The sequence below is a fragment of the Rhinolophus sinicus genome, chromosome 17 (assembly GCF_057876585.1).
Source record: "Rhinolophus sinicus isolate RSI-liver-muscle chromosome 17, RSI-T2T, whole genome shotgun sequence".
In the NCBI taxonomy this organism is placed as follows: Eukaryota; Metazoa; Chordata; class Mammalia; order Chiroptera; family Rhinolophidae; genus Rhinolophus; species Rhinolophus sinicus.
In genome coordinates, this window is record NC_142517.1 from 1,885,748 (window position 1) to 1,905,658 (window position 19,911).

Here is a 19,911-nt window from a genome sequence, read left to right on the forward strand (position 1 = left end):
CCCACAGTGCCCGCACACCCAGACTACCTTGGCCGTGGCGTAGCTCCACAAACCCACGGTGTGGCCGATGTTCGAGTCCATCTGTGCCCGGTCACAGCAGCCTTCTATCCTCTGCAGCACCTCCAGGCAGCTCAGGAACACCCAGCAGTCCAGCGCGCCGGGCGTGACCGACACCTGCACGGGAAGAGCGGGCGCGTGACGAACGCGCTGCACAGGGCACCCAACCCTGCTCGCTACAGCCTCCCCGTCCAAGCAGCCACCGTCTAAAGGTGCTGGCACCCGCCAAACTACAGCAGAGGAAAGGGGACCGTAATAATCGTTATACCCGGGCACCTATGGAGAGGAAAGGCATGACCTAGGTCCAACTATGTGATTTGGTCTTGTATTTGGATGCTGACGAGTGACTTGACAGGGCGGTAACTTCAGAAATAGATTTTTAAGCCTTGTGAAGAAAGCGGGCCTATAAAAGGCCACTATCATCCTTTTCTCTAAGTGTGACAACTGGTCACACCCCACTTTGAAGAGCACACATTACGGAGGAAGTGAAGACCTCAGATGACTTCAAAAAAGGCCATACGTAATCCTAGAAATCAGGATACTAGGTAGATGTTAGATGACATTTAGGATTTTCTGTTAGTGTTTTAGGTGTGATCATGTTTGTAAAAGGGGGCTCAGAGATACGCACTGAACCACTTACACACAAATAAAGCACGACGTTTAGGATTTTCCTGAAAAATCATCCAGGGGAAAGCGGACAGGGACAGAGATGACCTGAGTAAGAGACTAGCGGCATGCTGGCTGGTGATGGGCACCCATAATTCGTTATGTTATCGTCTCTACTTTTGTATGTATTGCCACTAAAAACATGCCGTTCCATTAAAAAAATAATAAAACAACTGTGGCATTATGCAAAAGCATTTACTGAACACGATCGAGTCTAATAACTAAGAGGCACTTGTGGCCACATTTTAGCATCTCTGAAACAGGAATGTGTGTCACAATCTACGGCATCTTCATACTCACAGCTGACAGTGCTGACTACACATGTGGCACTCACATCATGGGGTATCTTACAACTGCGCCCCAGTCCGGATGAGACGGTAACTGGTTTATTCAAAATGGGAACCTAGAAGGTAATTCTCCGACAGCTGACGAGGGAAGAGCTGCACAATGCTGATGAAACTGATTCAACACACCATGAGCGCAAATAAAAGGACCTGGAACCAACTGGAAAGAACCAGAGTGCCATTAAATGTTCCTATAAAAGCTGGATTGCCCGGTCTCTGAAAAATGAGAAACTATTCAGATCCTTTGAAAGATCAGCACAGAAAACAATTATATGGTCCAGACAGAGCTGGTCACAGGACGCAGCTTTGGGACCCGGGACAGAACACGTCCCTCCCTCCCTAGTCAACCCAGGGCGGGCTCTGAGGGGGCTGGCATCGCCGAGGGTCCTCCTGGTTCCCAGGGGCCAGGCGACCTGGGTACTTTGGCCTCACAAGACACTATCACACAGGTACCAAGCCTGTGGAGACCTGCTCACAGGCCACGTCCCAAAGCTTACGGTGGTTCCGTGCAGGGAGGATGGGGGATGCACACCGAGCAGGGCTGTCCACAGCGCTTAGGTTTAAGAGTCTTCCGACTCAGACGACTCCAAGGGAACCCAGGAGTCACAGCAGGAAGCCCTGTGAAGGGACAACCGGCGACTGCTGGTATGAGCGGCCAGGTGCAGGCCGGCTGGTTTCCACGACCAGGGCCCCCACACACCTGGGCGCCAGGCTGCTCTCCAAGCCCTGCGAGAGTGACAGCAACAGAGAACAGCGAGGGACCCTAGGGCACATCTGCGTGCGTGGGAAGAATCGCAGTCACACGCCATGATGGAACAGTAGGCTACTTTGTGGAAAGATTACAGAACAGATGTTTTCTTGGTGTGTTTGTTTTCTGCAAAGAGCCAGTCCCACTGGAGTAAGTTCGAAGAAAAGCAGGTAAAAAGCACCACTGTCCAGCAGCAGCAGCTTCTCTAGGGGTAAAAAGGCAGAACTAGTGGCAGCCCCTGGCTGCTACTGAAACGTCCCCTCCCAGGCTGGGGGAGGGCACAGCCAGCACGAGGGCACGCTGACACAGGCGCTGCTGGGGGCTCCAGCCGCTGTCCACACGCGGTGGTGGCTTCACAAACTGAAACCTGAAGCTGCCTGCCAGGCCTGCCCAGTGGGAAGCCACGGCATGCGCTGCTTCCAGCACACGGCAGGCTCAGCAACAACACTGCCGAGTGCCCGTTTGCAGATACTTGTGTGGCTTCTTCCATTCCCTGTCATACACCGGTTTAAATGTCAGTTTTCACTGGAGGACACCTGCACGTTAACCAGCAGGTCATATGGCATCTTGTGACACCTCTGATCTGTCACTTCCTGGTGACATTTACCTCTTACGTTGCCACTCACTGTGTGTCCGTCTTAGCTGCCAACCAGAGCCCAGTCCCCCAAAGAAACCAGCTACCCTGTTTCCTCTCCACACATTTCAGAGGCCTGGCGGAGCCGGGCTCCACACAGCACAACTTTGGCTGTGGCTCATCATTTATGTAAAATATTATAGTAATACTTTTTTTCACGGCTTTAAAAACTAAGTTCCAAAATACACACCGTGAGGTGTGTAAAGGGCAGAAATCCTAAGTTTACAGCTCACTGAAGTTTTACATCTGTCACCACCACTCAAATCAAGAAATGACCATTTCCATTATTCTAGAAGTTTCCCTCGGGCCCCTTTTCCCAGTTATGACCTAGCACCCGAAAGCAGCCCCTATTCTGTCACCAGCAATGCCTTCTGCCTGACTTGAGCTTCATACAGTCACACAGGCGAGCCCTACTGCACGTGGCACCCTCGTGGGGTGCCCTTGGGACTGTCAGCAGCTTGCTCTGCTCCCCTGCAGGCATCAGGCCTTCCCGATACGTGCGACTCATTCACCCACCCCTGCCCATGGACGTTCGGGCTGTCCCCAGGGCTTGTGCTCCGGGTACAACGGTGTGACTGTCACCCGTGTGGGGAGGGAGCCTTCTCAGGCCCCCACGAGCCAGGCCCCTGTGCTTGGAGCTCGGGCAGCACCGGTGCCCCTCCCCAGGGTGCCTGCTCGTGCCGCCTCGTGGCCCACTCTCCTCTAGCGGCTGCACAGGGCAGGGAGGGGCCGCAGCAGGTGTCCCTAGTCTCCCGTCCAGATGCAGGCGGCCAGTCAGCCATGCTGCGCAGGGGCAGTCGCACCAGCTTTCTCTACTCCCAGAAATTCCCATCAGAGCAGCGGCTGGGTCACAGGCACCTCTGCCCTTCCACTTATCTGCCCGTGGGACTCACTCCTCCCTAGGAACGGGGTAGCTGGGTCACAGGACAGGCATGTGCGTACTAGGCTTTCGGAGACACCGCCAAAGGGTTTTCCCAGGTGGTTTTCCAAATCTACATGTGTTATCACCAAACCCAGGTTCCGATGCTCCTGTATCCTCACCAATGTTTGGAACTGTCCATCTTTTTAAAGACTACTTTATCCATTAAGGGAAAGTTTGAAAATTTTTTAAAAGTCCAATAAACCTTGGGAAAGAGTGGTTGTTCTGCAGCCCTGGTACCAAGTAACCACTAGAACAGGTGTAAACCTGTGCAAATGACAGCGAGCTCACCTCGGAGCCAACCCAGGAGCGTCGGCCCCTGGCCCGAGGGGCAGCCGACGTGGGACCTCCATGTTCGACAAACACGCCAGCAGTGCCAAGTGACCTACATGGGTCACCCAGGAGCCACATGTCTGCGGACAGATGCAGCCTGCATCCCTGAGAGCCGCCAGCCCAGAACCCACATCCAGGTCACCCAAATCCAACAAAGAGTGAGCCTGCACTGGGCTCGGAAGGCCGAGCGTACCCGGCAAAGCTCTGGGCTGTCATGTTCCTGGCACCAGGTGGTGTGCTCAGCGACTCTTGACAATTCACAGTCCCTAATGAAAAGGATGCTGAGACTTTTCCAGACTTCGGGGCTAACGTCTTAATCGTCACCTAATTTCTTAATCTACATTCTTTAGTTTTCCTAAAGCCCCCACCTCTCCCAACAACGGTATTATTAAACAGCAAAAGCTGTTTCACCACTTTCAAAGCCTAAAAGGAAAGGCATTCTTTCTATTCTTTCTTCTGTTAAACCTGTGTTTCTTACATAATCTGAATACTGAAAACCACAGCGTCCCAGGTGAACCCCAACACGCCCACCCCCACTGGAGGAGCACAGCTGCAGCAGCCCCCACTCGGAGCTCCCTGCCAGTCTCCAGCCCCCTCGCAAACCCAGCACTGGCCAGACCTGCACAACAGACCGTTTTGCTTAATCTTGAACTTCGCATACGTGGAAACAAAACATGTGCATTCTGTGTGTGACTTCCTTGGCTGCACTTGACATTGGGGAGGTCCACCCACCACGAGGTGTCCGTGGTCCTGCTCATTGCATCCTGGGGCGTGATGGACAGTTGGGTTATTTCCAGTTTCTAGAAACTATGAATAATGCTGCACGAGCACTGCACTTGCCTTTGGGGACACACACGGATGTGTTTCTATCTACACCAGGGGTACATGTATGTTACGCTCCCACAGACACTGCCAAACAATTTTCCAAAGTGGCGACACCAATCCCTCCACCAATGAACATGGTCCAGCGTGTCCACCCTCCCACTAGCATCTGCTGTCCAGCCATCCTGGGGGGGAAGGAGGTAGCATTCCACTGTGGCTTTCGTTTGCACGGCACTGATCAGCGAGACTGAGCATCTTTCCATGTGCTCACTGGTCAGTGCACAGTGCTCGCTGGTCACTGCACATGTGCTCACTGGTCACTGCACATGTGCTCACTGGTCACTGCACAGTGCTCAGTGGTCACTGCACAGTGTTCACTGGTCAGTGCACATGCTCGCTGGTCATTGCACAGCACTCACTGGTCACTGCATACCTCCTTTTCCTATTTTTCTACAGATTTGTCAGTGTTTCCTAAGTGACAGGTTAGTTCTTGTGCATTCTGGATCCGAGTCCTTCCTGACCTCACATCCTGCAGACCCCCCTTTGCCCCTCCCACCCCCCATTTGCCTCTTACTCCCTCAGGGGCATCTCCTGGGAAGAGAAGGGCTCACTTCCAGTTTATCACCCTCTTCCTTCCTCCATGCTTGCTGCCTGCGTGCTGATGAATACCTGCTACCCTCAAGACCATGATCTCTCCCTCCCACCTTATCTTCTAGAAGTTTTCTTGTTTCATCTTTCAAATTCAGATCAAAACTCCACCTGAAATTAACTGTGCATGGTGGGAGATCAAGACTTATTTTTACATACAGATATTCAGTTGACTCCGAACCATGTAGTCACTGAATAAATTTTTCTCTAATCCGTTTATTTATAACAGACACGATTAAGTGTGGGGACAGCGTCCACGCAGGGAAGGAGCAAGATGACCACGACCATTTCGCTCAGACGAGAGCCGGGTGTGCCGAGCAGGGGGCGACACGAAGCTCCGGGAAGCCGTGCCCCCCGGACAGCCATGCCACCTCCCCCCGGACAGCCATGCCACCTCCTCCTGGCACGTCCTCTTTCTGGCCTAAGGGTAACAGCCAGCTCTTTCCATGCCCTTCCGCGGTGGCCAGAGGTCTGACAGGACCCAGGCGACAAGCTGTGTGCTGGGAGAGCTGACGAGAGGCCATGGGCGAGCGGGACACCACCAGAATGGACTGGGCTCACCGGAGCGAGAAGGGATCCAGGGTCGGACAGCGGAGGGAAAGGCATCATTACCCCTACTCCGCTGGATGTCCCCGCTGGCCTCCCAGATGCGCTCTCCACACTCTCCCCCTGCTGTCCTATGTGATGCCTCAAGGGGCCCCCTGGCCTCCAGCTTCCAGAGTGCCCTGGGGAGATGGGAGGGAGGGAGGGATGGAGGGGCTGCCCTGCTGCCCTGTTGCCTCCTTCCCCGGGACCACTGGCCCCTCGCTGCGCCCTCAAGGCCACTTGCTCTGCTGGCTGCCAGCCATGCTCTGACTAGTCAATCTTCAAAGGCAAAAAGCAGAATTTGAGAAAGAGTCTCAAGTCCTTGCATTTGTGACAGGCTGGGCGAAGCACAAAAGGGGCTGGCTGGGCACCACTCTCTGTGGCTCCCACACCTGTGCCACGCTGTGCAGCGCTGCCTGATGAGCCCTCCTGGGCTTATCCCAAGTTCAGTGCCAAGTGTGACCTCCGTGGGCTGTAACACACACCCCACCGCCCCCAGTCCACTAACCAGACGACCTCTCTAGGTCGGGCCAGCTCTCCAAGCACACGTGAACGGACGCTTGTCCAGTGAACAAACGGCTGCCTCACAGCCTCCGTCTGCACAGCAAGATCGGAGCAGCCAGAGCAATGACCGAAACGTGCTCGGCTACAGGCAGCCGAAAGGATGTTATTTCAAGGTGGAAAATGTTCTTTTTCCTCACGTGCCTGATTAGATGTCTAAGGCAAGAAAAATAGTTTGCTAAAAACTCTTAAATTCTTGGGTTTGTGACTCAGTGGGGCTAGGCAGTTCTTTAGAAATTAACTAAAATGATTTCTCTCCGTTTGGGTTAAAAACATGTTGACATTTCTTGAGATGGTTTTGAACCAGGCGTTGAGCCTATTATTTAGTATTGTAGGCACATAAAAGAAGAGTCACTGCTTTATGAAAGACAATCCCTCCCAATGGCTTAGCTGATCCAGTAACGTTATCTCCTCTAAGACGCTGGTGACTGCGCCCCTCCCCTCGGGAGCACGTGTGTGGGCCCGGACAGCTGGCTGGGGAGCTGCTTCTGGGACGACTTACGGAGACCACTCTCCTCAGGTGTGAAGGGTACTAGACCACTCACTCGGAGAATCCTCTGAAATGAATGTAACGTTCTGTATGTGCTCGTGTGCATTTTTCTGGGTAAGGAGGTCGCTGAAACAAAATGGTGGGCACCCAGGCGAGAGGCATGAGGTTCCTGAGCGCCCTGTGGTGTTTAGAGTCCACAGGCAGGAGAAGAGCTCGGGAGCCCTTCTGCTCTCCAAGGGCAGTGCTTCCTCCCTCCAGGTAGGCAACGTGAGGCCTCACTGGGCTTGCCTTCACACACAAAGCACACGCGCAGGCACACTGGGCCTTCCCTGAAACTCCGTGCTGCGGACCCCGTGGCACAGCCTGCCGTGCGTGCCACACAGTGAGCAACGAGGGCAGTTCTGACAGAACGGGGCCTGGGGCTGCACGCCCACCCGGGGCGAGTCAGCTTTACCAGTGGAGACCAACTCCCACGGAACTAGCTTCAGTCCACCAGGAAACTGACCTAGGAGGCTAGCCTCGGGCCGACATGCTCTCACTGCACCACGCAGAGAGCAGCTTACTTCGCAGCCATTCACTCATCACTGTCGGGAGTGCCTGTGCAAGTAACACGCTGCGAAGCAAGGGCATTCAGGAAGATGACCGCTGCCTATGCAGCCCGCTCAGGGCCTGGGAGGTTGCGGTCGGGGCAGTGGGGACACGCGGAAGGGGCGCGTGGGGAGGGCGACTCACGTCCAGCAGCTTCAGCTCCTGCACACAGCTGTGCAGCAGCTCCAGGGCGCGCTGCGCCACCTCCCACGGCCGCTGCAGGAAGAGCAGCAGGGTGCACTGGCGAGAAAACAGGTAGCTGCGCAGGTCCAACAGCGTGGCTTCCTGCCTCTGGATCAGCTCGCGCTTCTCCATGTCTATGGGCTTCCGGAGGACCAGTCCGTTCCAGCTCTTCACCGGCTGGCAGAAAAAAGTCAGCCAGTTGGCACCATCTAGACAAACACACATCATGAAAGGCGCTGACTACAGTCCTTCCCCTTCACCTTCCAGGCTCGTGCGCAGGACGATGGCGCGTCGGCACCAACGGGCAGCTGACGCCCTGGCTCCTCCCTGACCACTGGCCCTCCCCTTCGGGTCGGCGTGGAGCAGGCTAGGGGCTCCGGGCCAGGCAGTCACCCCAAGCCCCCCGCAGGACTCGGCACTGATGATGAGTGCAGAGTAACACGGCCGAGGCCTTGGCACGCCGCCGTACTGTGCCAGGCGTTGTGCACAGTGACAGACTGAGGGCTCAGGGAGCTCGAAGGCGGGGTGCGAGGCCTGGCGGGCGTGGGCGGAGCACTGTTTCCCTGCGCCCGAGGGCGGCCTGCTCATGCGGCCACGCTGAGCGTTTGGTCCCCCTCACCTCACACTCCACCATACTCTGCTGTCCCTAACTGCACCGTGTTGGGCAGCAAGAAGGGACAGCAGGCGCAGCAGCAGGAGCACCGGGGATATTCTTGTGGGGAAAATCTCCAGCGAGGCTCCCGGTTTTAACTTACAACCCCAACACCCAAATATTATCTTAAGACAACATAAGAATCTACAATAACAAGTCATTCAATTTTTATGAAAGAAAATTCCAATCTATTTTCCTCACTTCCAAAGCAATGTCATATCCATTTCATTCTATGCTCACGTCAGAAGGACCCAATGCTGGCGTCTAACGCCACGGAATGTCTGAGTGCCACCTACAACCCCCAGCATGCGCTCCGGTCTTGACCCTACACTCCGAGCTGACAGGGCGCACACCAAGGGCAGGGCCAGTCCACCCCCCGGAGTCCCGGCCCTCAGGATGCTCCTGGCTCACCCTCACCTGCCGTTCAGGTCTCTGTGCCAATGCCAGCTGCGCGGACACCCTCCAGGACTGTCCTAAAATTAAACAGCACCTACCGCCTCCCTCCCCCCTTCCCTGTATCTTTTCCTGCAGCCGGCTCTTATTCTATTACCACCTAACTTTACGTTAATATTTATCTTTCTGGGGCTGCTTCCCCTTCACGTAAACTCTATGAAGGGAGGGATTTTGTTTAATTCCCCACGGTATTTAGAACGGTGCCTGGTGCACAGTGGGTTCCCCACAAGTATCTATGGAATGAAGGACCAAAAACGAACAACCTTATCATTCAGCTGCAAAACTTGGTCCAGGCTCACTTCTGGATTTTAAATGGCCCCAGATTTATTTTAAAACTGAGAGAACAAAGAAATCTTGGAATGTGGAAGATTATTTAAAAGATATATGTGTATAAAACAAATATGCAAAATATAGGAAATGTAACTTGACCTCTTCTAAATTTTTAAAAATGTAATTAGTAAATACTTTGCTTTGGTTGTATGTTTACATTCGTGCCTTAGCAAAGTCAGAGCTCCAAACCCGGAGGCAGTGAGACCCAGTTTGGAGTGAGACTCGGCGGTGACACCTCATCCTCACGTCCAGAGCATGCGCAGCGCCTGGGCCCGGGCAGACTGGCCCAGGACCTCAGCTGCCCGGGTTTGCTGGCAGACTCTGGTTCTCTGACATGACTCTTTTCTTCGGACACCATGACAAGGGTTCTCTCAAAAAGAACACCAACAAAGACGTCTATTACAGCCCCACTGTGGTGTGAAGAGTGGCAACAACCCAAATGCCCAACACCAGGTGTGGCTGATAAACTAGGAGCCCACAATGCGAAGCCCAGGCAGTCGGGGACACAAGTGACTGAGACCCTCGCCCACTAACGGGCGAGACGCCTGCGATGGGCCGCAACAGGAACAACAGGCTGCAGACAAACATCCACAGAGAGGATGCGTGTCCATCAAAGAATCAACCAAAAAACAGTGAGGGCGATTAGAAACGTTTTCTTTGTATATGGTTTCACTGCGCTAATCCTGCACTTTTAAAAGAATTTAAGAAATCATCTGAAAGTTTCAAAGAAAGATGAGCACCCATTACAACGGTGTCATATACAGCTCAGTGCAATGAGCACTCAGATACTACAAAGACGACCTCCCCACAGGAGTCAAATTCCCCACTAAGCTGTAGCAATGACACTACAGGTGAAAAGCAACTACTTAGGACTTAAGATTCTTCCGAAAGTCAAAGTGACTAATTCTTAACTCTTGTTCATTTCCTAGTGGAACCGTGGGAATATTTCCTATATAATTTACGTAAAAGCAGTAACAAAAGATGACTGAATCCTGTGGTGAATAAATGGCAGCTGCCATACTATTGAAAAGTGGGGGAACCACTGTGACAAGGACTTGCGCCCGAGATGTCAGCACTCACCACCAGCGCCGAAGTTGACCACGTACTGCGAGAAGAGGGCGTCCAGCTCGTCATACTGCACTAGCGCGTCTTCGAACTGCTGCAGCATCTCAAACACAAACGCAAGCTCCTCCTGTTCACCCAGGAAGTCCAAAAACACAAACACAAATCAACTTTCTGAAACACGATATAGAAACAGCCCTAGAGATGACACCAGAGAAAGGCACGCGGCGTTGACTGATGCGTGGACTGTGCTAGTAAGAGCCAGCGTGATGACACGTCACCGTTTACACAGGCACAGAGGACCAAACGAAGCAGGCGGCCAGGAGCGCTGGGAAGCTCCAGGACCTGTCAGCAGCACGGGACAGTCACCCTCCAGTCCCTTGTGCTTCCCTTGCCATCTCAGACACACGTTTATAACTGGAATTCTTCTGTGGAACAGCTGGGCCTTCGCCTCCATTTACTCATTTAACCGCTAGTTCTTTCTGTCCATGTAGACTCGTGGGCATTCAGTTTACTCCCTGGGTTAAAATCCGATTCTGTCCTTTATGTTGTGGCACAAAACTGGTCCAGCTTTGGCCACGGAGGCTCCTTTAGGCGCTGCTTCTGTCCCTCTGACAGCCTCCCATCTTTTCTTGTGCACTTCCTTACTTGCTGGTTCTACAAGATATTCCGGGTCCATCCTGTCTTTTCCCGGGCACCAGCCCTGGAATCAGCCACTTTTACAAGAAGCCCTGGCACCTTAGTGGACAATGGAGTCTAGAAACCAAGATCTCGGCACTAGGTGTGCTCATTACAATTGAGGTGTCATTTTCTTCTAGGTTCTGTCAGAGGACACAGCAAGAAAATGTATGTATATGATTGTGTACTAACCCTCACACACACATGCCCCTATATTTCTGAATTAACTTATCCATCCATCCATCTATCCATCCATCATCCACCCATTTATCCATCCATCCACACACTCATCCATTAATCTATCCATCATCCACCCATTCATCACCCACGCATCCATCCATCCATTAGTCTGTCCATCAATCCATCCACCCACACATCCATCCACTAGTCCGTCCGTCTGTCTGTCCATCCATCCACCCATCCCATCCATCCATCCATCTACCCACACATCCATCCATCCATCCATCCATTAGTCTGTCCATCAATCCATCCACCCACACATCCATCCACTAGTCCGTCCGTCCGTCCATCCATCCATCCATCCATCCATCCATCCATCTACCCACACATCCATCCATCCATCCATCCATTAGTCTGTCCATCAATCCATCCACCCACACATCCATCCACTAGTCCGTCCGTCCGTCCATCCATCCATCCATCCATCCACCCACCCACCCATCCCATCCCATCCATCCATCCATTAGTCTACCCGTCCATCCACCATCCATCTACCTACCCATCCAAACATCCACCAAACCACGGGTTCACAACGATACCTCAGATTCCAATCCAACACCAGCGGTTTCATTTAGACCCTCCCCCTTTTCCTTTTTTGTTTAATAAGCTCGAAGGGTGAAGAGACAGGCCCTCTGAAGGGTCTGCAGCAGGCCAATCATACGGGAAGTTCCCTCATGTGGAGCAAACCATCCAAATACACTACAGCATAAGCATCAGAACAAGAGATGAACTCCGCAACGTGCAGAGTTGGTTTCTATTCGTCCCAAGTGCAGTTCTGTCAGTAACTGAAACACAGCGCCATTTAAACGTGAAACCCATGGTGACGAAGGACAAGGAACCCTAAGGGCAACATTCTTGTCCCTGTGCAGAGTCAGGAAGGCCCCCTCGTCCCCGAAGCACACTATCACACATCCCTGTGTTCACTTACACCTTTCCTTCTTCAAACAGAAGCAGGGCTGTCACAGACAACAGCTGTAAAAACTAGACACGTTCAACAACAGCAAAGAACTAGCATGAGACTGTCTGGTACTGGAGCCCAAGGTCACGACCCAGTGCGGCGGCCGCGCCCCTGCGAAGTCAGGCCCTGTCGCGAGCCAGGCAGCGGGGCCCCTGCCCGTCAGGCCGGCACCACTGCTCGGGCGCCTCTGGACAATGGAGTCTAGAAACCAAGATCTCGACACTAGGTGTGCTCATTACACCTAGTGTTGGCCTGCGACACCAACAGCCAGCACCACGCTGAGGACAAGGTCATCTCGTCAAGGGCGAGATGCCAAGCTGAGGCAGCAGGGAGTTGATGACAGCCACTCAGGGGACCACCTCTGGCCCTCTGCTTGATGAGCCAAGAGACTGAAACGTCTGTTAGCTACGCTGTTCCCCCAAAATAAGACAGAGCCGGACAATCAGTTCTAATACATCTTTTGGAGCAAAAATTAATATAAGACCCGGTACTTACATTATATCATTATATCATATCATATCATATTACACCTGGTCTTATAGTAAAATAAGACCGGGTCTTATATTAACTTTTGCTTCAAAAGACGCATTAGAGCTGACTGTCCGGCTAAGTCTTATTTTCAGGGAAACACGGTAGTACATTGTCTCTTGGTTTTAAAAACTATGCCAATTAGAATCACCACAGAGAGCCGCCTTACTTAGAGACTTAGAGAGAGAGAGAGAGAGAGAGAGAGAGAGAGAGAGAGAGAGAGAGAGAGAGACAGAGAGAGAGAGAGAGAGAGAGAGAGAGAGAGAAACTGCCTAGCTCCATCTCAGTCAAGTACCTGAACCATGAAATATTCACAGAAGCTCCAGCCAGGCTCGGTCCTCTTCTCCCTCAAGGTTCTCATGTCATCCTCAAACTTGCCTAGGTTTTTGGTAAACGACATAAGAAGCAATGTCCTGAGTTTGGTCAGGAAGGCGTTCCAGGATTCCTGAGTTCGAGAAGAGTCCTTTAGGGGGTCGGAGAGCACGACGCACCTGCGGAGACACGGACGGACTACCTGGGAAATACTCTCCAAGCACAGCCCCACTGCCCCGCTGTGCCATCCTCCGGAGTGTAAACAACTGCCTCCCTCCACGCTTTCCTTCCCTCCGTCCCTCCCTCCCTCCTTCTCTCATTAACTGGTGAAAGAATCAGGCGAGCAGTGAGAAATCAGATTAGGAAAAGGTTAACACCACATGAGCAGTAAGTGCTATTCCAAGGAGACGCTCCAGAACGGACTGGAAAGGAGGAGAGGGTTACAAGCTTCGACTCCGACTCTGGGTTCTCTGTACAAAAGGTGACCATGTCACACTCACTTCTTAAACCTTATTTCCCCTGCCCCCCTTCAAAAGTCTCTTTTGGTTCCATGACAGGATAAAATTTAAATTTCTGAACATGGCATATGAGGACCCCTACAACTGGGTCCCACTCAGTCTTCTTTAATCCTTACGATCTCAGTTCAGCTTCGCATGCTCTTCCCTTTCCATCGAGCACGTTCCTACTCACACTTCACAACCCAGCTCAGCTGACCCGTCCTCACAACCCTCCCGCCACCATCACGCCCCAGGGCTTGTCCCCTGGGCCCGTGATTACACCCCTAACCCAGTAAGCGCCACGCTGTCAACACCTCCTCTCTTTGTAGGCCTGTCTCTCCCCCCAGACTGTGAGCTCCTCCAGAGCAGGGCGAGTAAATGATAAATAAATAAAGGCTTAGGAGAACAGGCCTAACATGGAGGCACGATACGTTTCTCTACACAAAGACTGCATCTGTGGTGGGAAAGCATCAGAGGCTTAACACTGCAAGAGAGTCCAGTGGATCTGGAAACGACAACGTATCCATCCAACAGGCTGGGCAAGGCAACTTTCTTCCCTTTAATAATTTAGAAAGACGACGAATCAATCTGAACTCAGAAATAATTTTACAATATTAATGCTCTGAGCCCCAACATGTGTCCTCAGTTAAGTCTACCTGCTTGACCAGCGACAGGACCAGATCCTCAGTTTCCTCTCCCTGTACCCCTCACTCACACCCTTGCACGAAGGGCTAACTAGGGAACAACACGCCACTGGACAGAGGGGAGCAGCGCACGGTCTAGGTGACTCTCAGGTGGGCAATCAGCACACGGAGAAAATGCAAAACTCAGGAGCTGACTTCAATTCCAGTCACTCCACCCCCCTGCACACTGTTCCTTCTGCTGAGAGACAGAGGGGTCCAGCCAGCTCACTCCTGAGCCCCCCCAAAAGACTGCCATGTATTTAGTCACCATCTGAGCGGTTAGGAGCTACGGCTCAGCGGTTCCTCCTTCCGGCCCTCTCCAGGACTGGAGTTCCAGGTTACTCCCGACAAGACACAGGAGAGCCCCCCTACCTCCAGGGGTGGGTGGGAAAGGAAACGGACACCGACAGCAACCCCCGAAACAGTGTTTTCCTCAGTGACCGGGTTCTTATCACTCGGACCCTATACTCATCATTATCTCTACCCCGTATTTATGTCCTTCAACTTTTGCTGCTTCTAGACCTTTTGATAATTAAAAAGCACGATGTTTCAGAAATTCCCATCAAGCCTAGATGGTTAACTCGGAAAGGGAGAGCCCCAAACAGCTGCTCAAGTCAGGGGAGGTGGGGGCCAATCGGGAGAAGAGCAGCGTCTCAGGGTCCTGGCTGCTCGGCCGTCCTGGGCAGCTGCTCAGAGGCGCAGTGTCACCAGGAGCTGCAGGCTGGGATCTCCGCCAGTCAGGGGACAACTAACAAGGCAACCCTCTGACTCAGGCATACTTACCCACTGCCTGAAATGCACCAAACTGTTACCAAGCAATTTTCCTTTTAGGGATTTACCCTAAGGACGCATACAGTATCAGAGCTAGAGAGATCTTCATAACATTGTTGTTTATAATATTAAGTCAGCAATAACTTACAAGCCCAGCAGAGGACTGTATAGATAAGTTATAGTACACTGGTAACTACAGAATATTAGAAACTCACCAACAATAATGGTGTAGGAATACACTGTAGGAAAAATTGTCACAATGTATTTAGGGGAAAAGGCAGGTATAAAACATTACGCATAATACATTACACATATGTCTGCAAGTCCGAAAGATACATATCAAATATTACAAGTTAATATCTATTTTCTTTTTGCTCATTACCTTTTTCAAATACTTCTACAATGAACATGTAAATATTTATAATCAGAAATTAGAAAAACAGTAAGCCACTTTAAGACCAGGTTCCAATATCCCCAACAGCAGAAACGACACAGTCTAATAAAACAATTGTCAATACGGATGCTACTAAACTCAAATTTATGAAAATCTGACCCAGCTTTTTACATTAAGAAACATAGACTTGTCCAAGGTGGCTTTTCAAACTAACGAAAATCAAAATGTTAGGAGGCATGTTTAAATACTGAAGATAAAATGCTAAAAATTTCAGTAAGTTAAATTTTACAGATAGTCATTAAAATCAAGTTAGTTTTAAATGGGCTCACCAGAAACATACTTTTGGCAACTAGATAAAAATACATAACTTAAAAGTAATCAACAGGTACTTTGAAAAATGTATTACAGAATTTGAACATTTCACAATGTTAGACTACTACACTCCATTAATACCAACTTATTTACCTACTAAAATCCCCAATAAATATGATGTCTTTTGTTATATTAAAAGCACTCCAAGGCCACTTTGTTTGGTTTTCATTCGTCCGTGCTGGCCCATCCTCCCCTGGCCCCTCCAGGGCTGTGGCAACCTGCCCTTCCTGCTCTGGAGAACACACTCGGTCATGGCTCACCCTTGGAATTCCTTTCGAATGTGTGAATAAGAGACCTTAGAAAAAAATCCCACAAGTCCAGATTGCATGAACTTTTTCTAATATAAACCATCAGATCAACAAAGTATAAACAAGGCACGTTTGGACACTCCTGAAAAGGAAACCCACGTGTGGCGTCCCCGGAAGAGCTGTGCATTCACTGCGTGGCCTGACACAGGCACAGCACGGAACCAGGCAGCCACGTGGCAGTGTGGGTGGTGCCCAGGCCTCACCCCCGGGCGCCCCTAACTCCACTCCTTGGCACCCTTTCCCCTCAGCCCCGCAGCTGCATTCTCAGGGCAGCTCACCAGGCTCCGGCCGTACACCCTGAACCCTCTGTCTGAGGACATGCGACCGTAGTGACCCCAGGTGTGATCACCTGGGTGTGAAGCAAGGTCTATCTCTGCCACTGGATCACGTGGTACCAGAGCGGGGACCAGCTCCCCACTGCACCCCAGGGCCTGGGTGAGCTAAAGTGCTAAAGTCTGAGATACACATGAAAACTGTCCGGGCGTTAAGCAACATGCTGGTCGGCACGGCTGGAAACGGCACACTGACAGAGGAAGTGAGCCACCCCCAAGAGTGCAGGGCCCAGGCAGGGAAAGTCGGAGGGGAAAGTCGGTCCACGAACAGCGTGACCGCCAAAGCGTCAGCTGTCCCTTCCCAGTTTCTGAAGGAGATGAGTCAGCAGTTTGTAACTTCTGCTTTTAGGAACTCTCACTAGGTGTTCAAAAGGTCAACGAACAAAACAGAGGGTCCCAAAGATAAGACCTTGAAGGAATCCTGCTTTTCACAAGGCCTGCAAGACTCCTCAAAGGCCCCCCTAGGCGAACACCCCTTACCCATCTTCAGAAAAGGGACCCAGTGTACGGCCACTCCCACGGTCACTGACCCACAGGACCTCTCCCGGGCAGGGCACTGCACAGACCAGGACCTCCGTGCCGGAACGGCCTGGTCCTCTCTTCAGTGCCCCATCACGTGCTCAAGTGGCAGCCATATGAGTCGCTGACTACCCAGAGGCCAGTAATCTGTCCCATCCAGACAGCAGCCCAAGGAGATAAAATTAAAGATGCACTTACCTGTCACTCTGTTTATTACAAAAATCATTTCTTATTTTGTCCACAATAGAAGTTCGGGGCAGGATGTTGGTTTTGTTTTTTTTCTTGGCATCATTTTCAACGACCACTATTAGCCAGTCCACAGAGCTATGAGCTTTCAGAATATTTTGCCACTTGGTAAGGTCGTCTTTGACTGTAGCTTTATACACTTCAGTGTCCTAAAAATAAATAAGTCACTGTGAAAGCAAGTTAATCAATCCCTTCGTTATACGGCAAACTGTGTCTAATCACAGGGAACACAGCGGTGTCCGGCTTGGGGATGGGGACGCTCCAGGGGACGTCCCGCACCGAGCCACGGCCACAGGCACTCTGGGCAGGCTCAGCGCCACCCCACGGGGCACAGTACCCCCGAAGCCCTTCCAGGGTCACAGAGGAAGACACTGAGTCAGGGAGCTCAGGAGTTTGTCGACAGTGACCCAGGCGGCTTGGTGAGTGGGACTTTAAAACCCAGGCCTGCGTGGGCAAAGGCGCCGCACCCAAGCCCCGCAGGAGTCTCAGCCAGGCGTGTGCCCTGCCGGGGGAGGAGGGGTGGCCTCCTAGAGTTGCAGGCTGCCTGGCAGCGCGGGGCCCAGGGCAGCCCCCCAGCTCTCTGAGCCCCAGAGCCACTCCAACCTCAATGCCACTCGTAGGCCACATCAGGGGCAAGGAAGCTTCAGATGCAAACCCAAGCAAAGAAGGCAAGTGAGGGCTTCCTGAAAGTTGTTCTGCTTCACGTGGATGGATCGACAGGGGAAACATCGTGGTCCTAAAGAGCAGGGCTGCTTCTGACTCTGAGCAGCCTGCCAAGAGGGCAGCACAGCCAGCCTCCCAGAGGCCGGGGAGTCCAGCCCCATCTCTTCGGGGAGAAGCAGGGAAACAAGCTTCCCTCGCTACCTGTTCCTCTGCTTACAAGGGCCCTTGGCTCTGTAAACCCACTTAGAAAACCACAGACCAAGATGCTGAAATCCTTTCAAAAGTAGGCACTTCAAAACCTTTGTCAACTATAATAGCTACAGCTTAAATATACACTTTCGCCTCTTTTACTGGAAGATTCCTTATTATCTTGGCCACATTCTGTATAGATTTTTCAGTCTCTCTGGAATAACACTCATGCAGACATACCAGATCAGACAATTAAGTTCACCAACTTGTTGCAACAATGTTGCTAACCTTTTTTGGTATCAGAAACTGGACAGTTAACCACGTTTACTATTTGGAAGTGGTGAAAAAGTTAGACAACCTGAACTTTTCGCCAACAATTTGTGGCTCTTGCATCACGACAATGCACCAGCTCACACGGCTCGGTCTGTGAGGGAGTTTTTAGCCAGTAAACAAATAACTGTATTGGAACGCCCTCCCTGATCACCTGATCTGGTCCCCAGTGACTTCTTTCTTTACCCGAAGATAAAGGAAATATGGAAAGGAAAACATTTGATGATATTCAGGACATCAAGGGTAATACGATGACAGCTCTGATGGCCATTCCAGAAAAAGAGTTCCAAAGTTGCTTTGAAGGGTGGACTAGGTGCTGATGTTGGTGTATAGCTTCCCAAGGGGAGCACTTCCAAGGTGACTGTAGTCATATTCAGCAATGGGGTGTGTAGCACGTTTTCTAGGATGAGTTCGCAAGCTTAATTATCCGACCTCGTATATGAATGCGACCGATCCACGAGCAAGTGAAACCTCAAATTCTGTACCCAGTCCTTCTTTTGGTTTAATTAATGAGTGAAAAGTTCCAAAATAACTTTCAGCCTAAATTTAAAAACTGTAGGTCCTCATTTAAATTAGAAGCAAATACAACCTGAAAAGATCTTTGGCTTAAAAATTACGAGGAAAAGCATCTTGCAAAACTCGATCTTCTGTGACTTGCTACCCTCACACTACACGCTGCATATTCCCCACAGACTGGCCGTTTTTAGGACTTGCAGTGCAGACTTCACAACGCTGGTGTTCTGTCGGAACCCTAAGAGCCCAAATGCATCATCACCCATCTGACGGTGAAACCAAAGGCCATGACCGGCAGCCACAGGCCCCAGCAGCTTCTATCGAAGGGCAGACCCAAACCACAAGGCTCCACTGGCCAAGCGGCCGTGAAGAGCCCCGAGCCCCAGGGCCTGTCTCCAGGCACCCTCCACCCGCCCCCTGCTCTCCGCACTGGGGAGGAGACAGCTGGTTCCGAGCCCTCTGCTCTGCGTGGGCCGTTTGCAGGGACTCAGAGGAGCTGTCGCTGAGGAGCAGGTAGGACAGAGCTCCCGGAGCTCTGGGGCAAAGCAGGAGCACAGTCTGACCCATCACAGGTGACAGTGAGCAAATGGGGACAGTCCTCGGTAGACTTGGTGGCTCTTCAGAAGAGGAGCCCAGGTGAGCCAGTGAGGTTAAGGGTCTCTCAGGAAAACAAAGCTAATGGAGGAAAAACCCATGAGCAGCGAGGGCAGGGAGGGCCCCTGTGCTGGGGGCGGGGAGGGCAGCTTTGCGGGCAGCAGCTGCGCCCAGGAATCACAGTCAAGCAGGGTGAGCAGGGCATCACGGAGCAAGATGTGGGACCCCACGTGAGACAATGAGGGACCAGGGCGGGGGTGGCACGGGGTGTCTGGGGCTAAGCAGGGCGGGGCTCCCTGTGGGTGAGCTGGCCTGGGGCTGTGGGCAGGGGGAGTGAGGAGCAGATGGTCCAGCAGAGCATCTGCCCAGAGCAGGGCGCACCGCGATGTGGGGGCAGGATGCGGGGACAGGAGGAAGCGTGCCTGCTGGCAGCGACTCTTCACATGAGCCAACATAAGGAGGATAGTGCCAGGCTTCCCGTGTCGGAGAAGGGAGGACAGCTGCATCAACCCTGTGGTTAGGACGGGAATGGGGTGTGTGTGTGTGTGTGTGTGTGTGCACACGAGTGTACATGCATACACATATAGCTACAGAAGGAAATACAGATGTGGGGGCATGTGTGGGTGACATACATGTGCATATACACATACGTGTGCTCTCCACCTCTATCCACTGAGAGGGCTCAACAGCAGAGAGCACGCGTGGCTCC

At 52.0% G+C, this 19,911-nt stretch overlaps 1 protein-coding gene across 3 annotated transcripts in view; it reads right to left on the reverse strand.

The window, feature by feature from the left end:
• TRAPPC10 (trafficking protein particle complex subunit 10) overlaps window positions 1–19,911 on the reverse strand; it is an 84,996-nt gene that overhangs the window by 29,542 nt on the left and 35,543 nt on the right. For 2 of the 3 annotated variants that reach the window (XM_074324482.2, XM_088794437.1), the window contains exons 4-8: window positions 16,866–17,062; window positions 12,775–12,970; window positions 10,094–10,205; window positions 7,540–7,787; window positions 28–174 (exon numbers count right to left, since the gene is read on the reverse strand). In XM_074324482.2, coding sequence (XP_074180583.2) covers window positions 28–174; window positions 7,540–7,787; window positions 10,094–10,205; window positions 12,775–12,970; window positions 16,866–17,062 — 900 coding nt within the window. Of the gene's footprint in view, window positions 1–27; window positions 175–7,539; window positions 7,788–10,093; window positions 10,206–12,774; window positions 12,990–16,865; window positions 17,063–19,911 lie in introns of those variants that run through there. The other variant, XM_074324484.2, reaches the window with a different exon arrangement.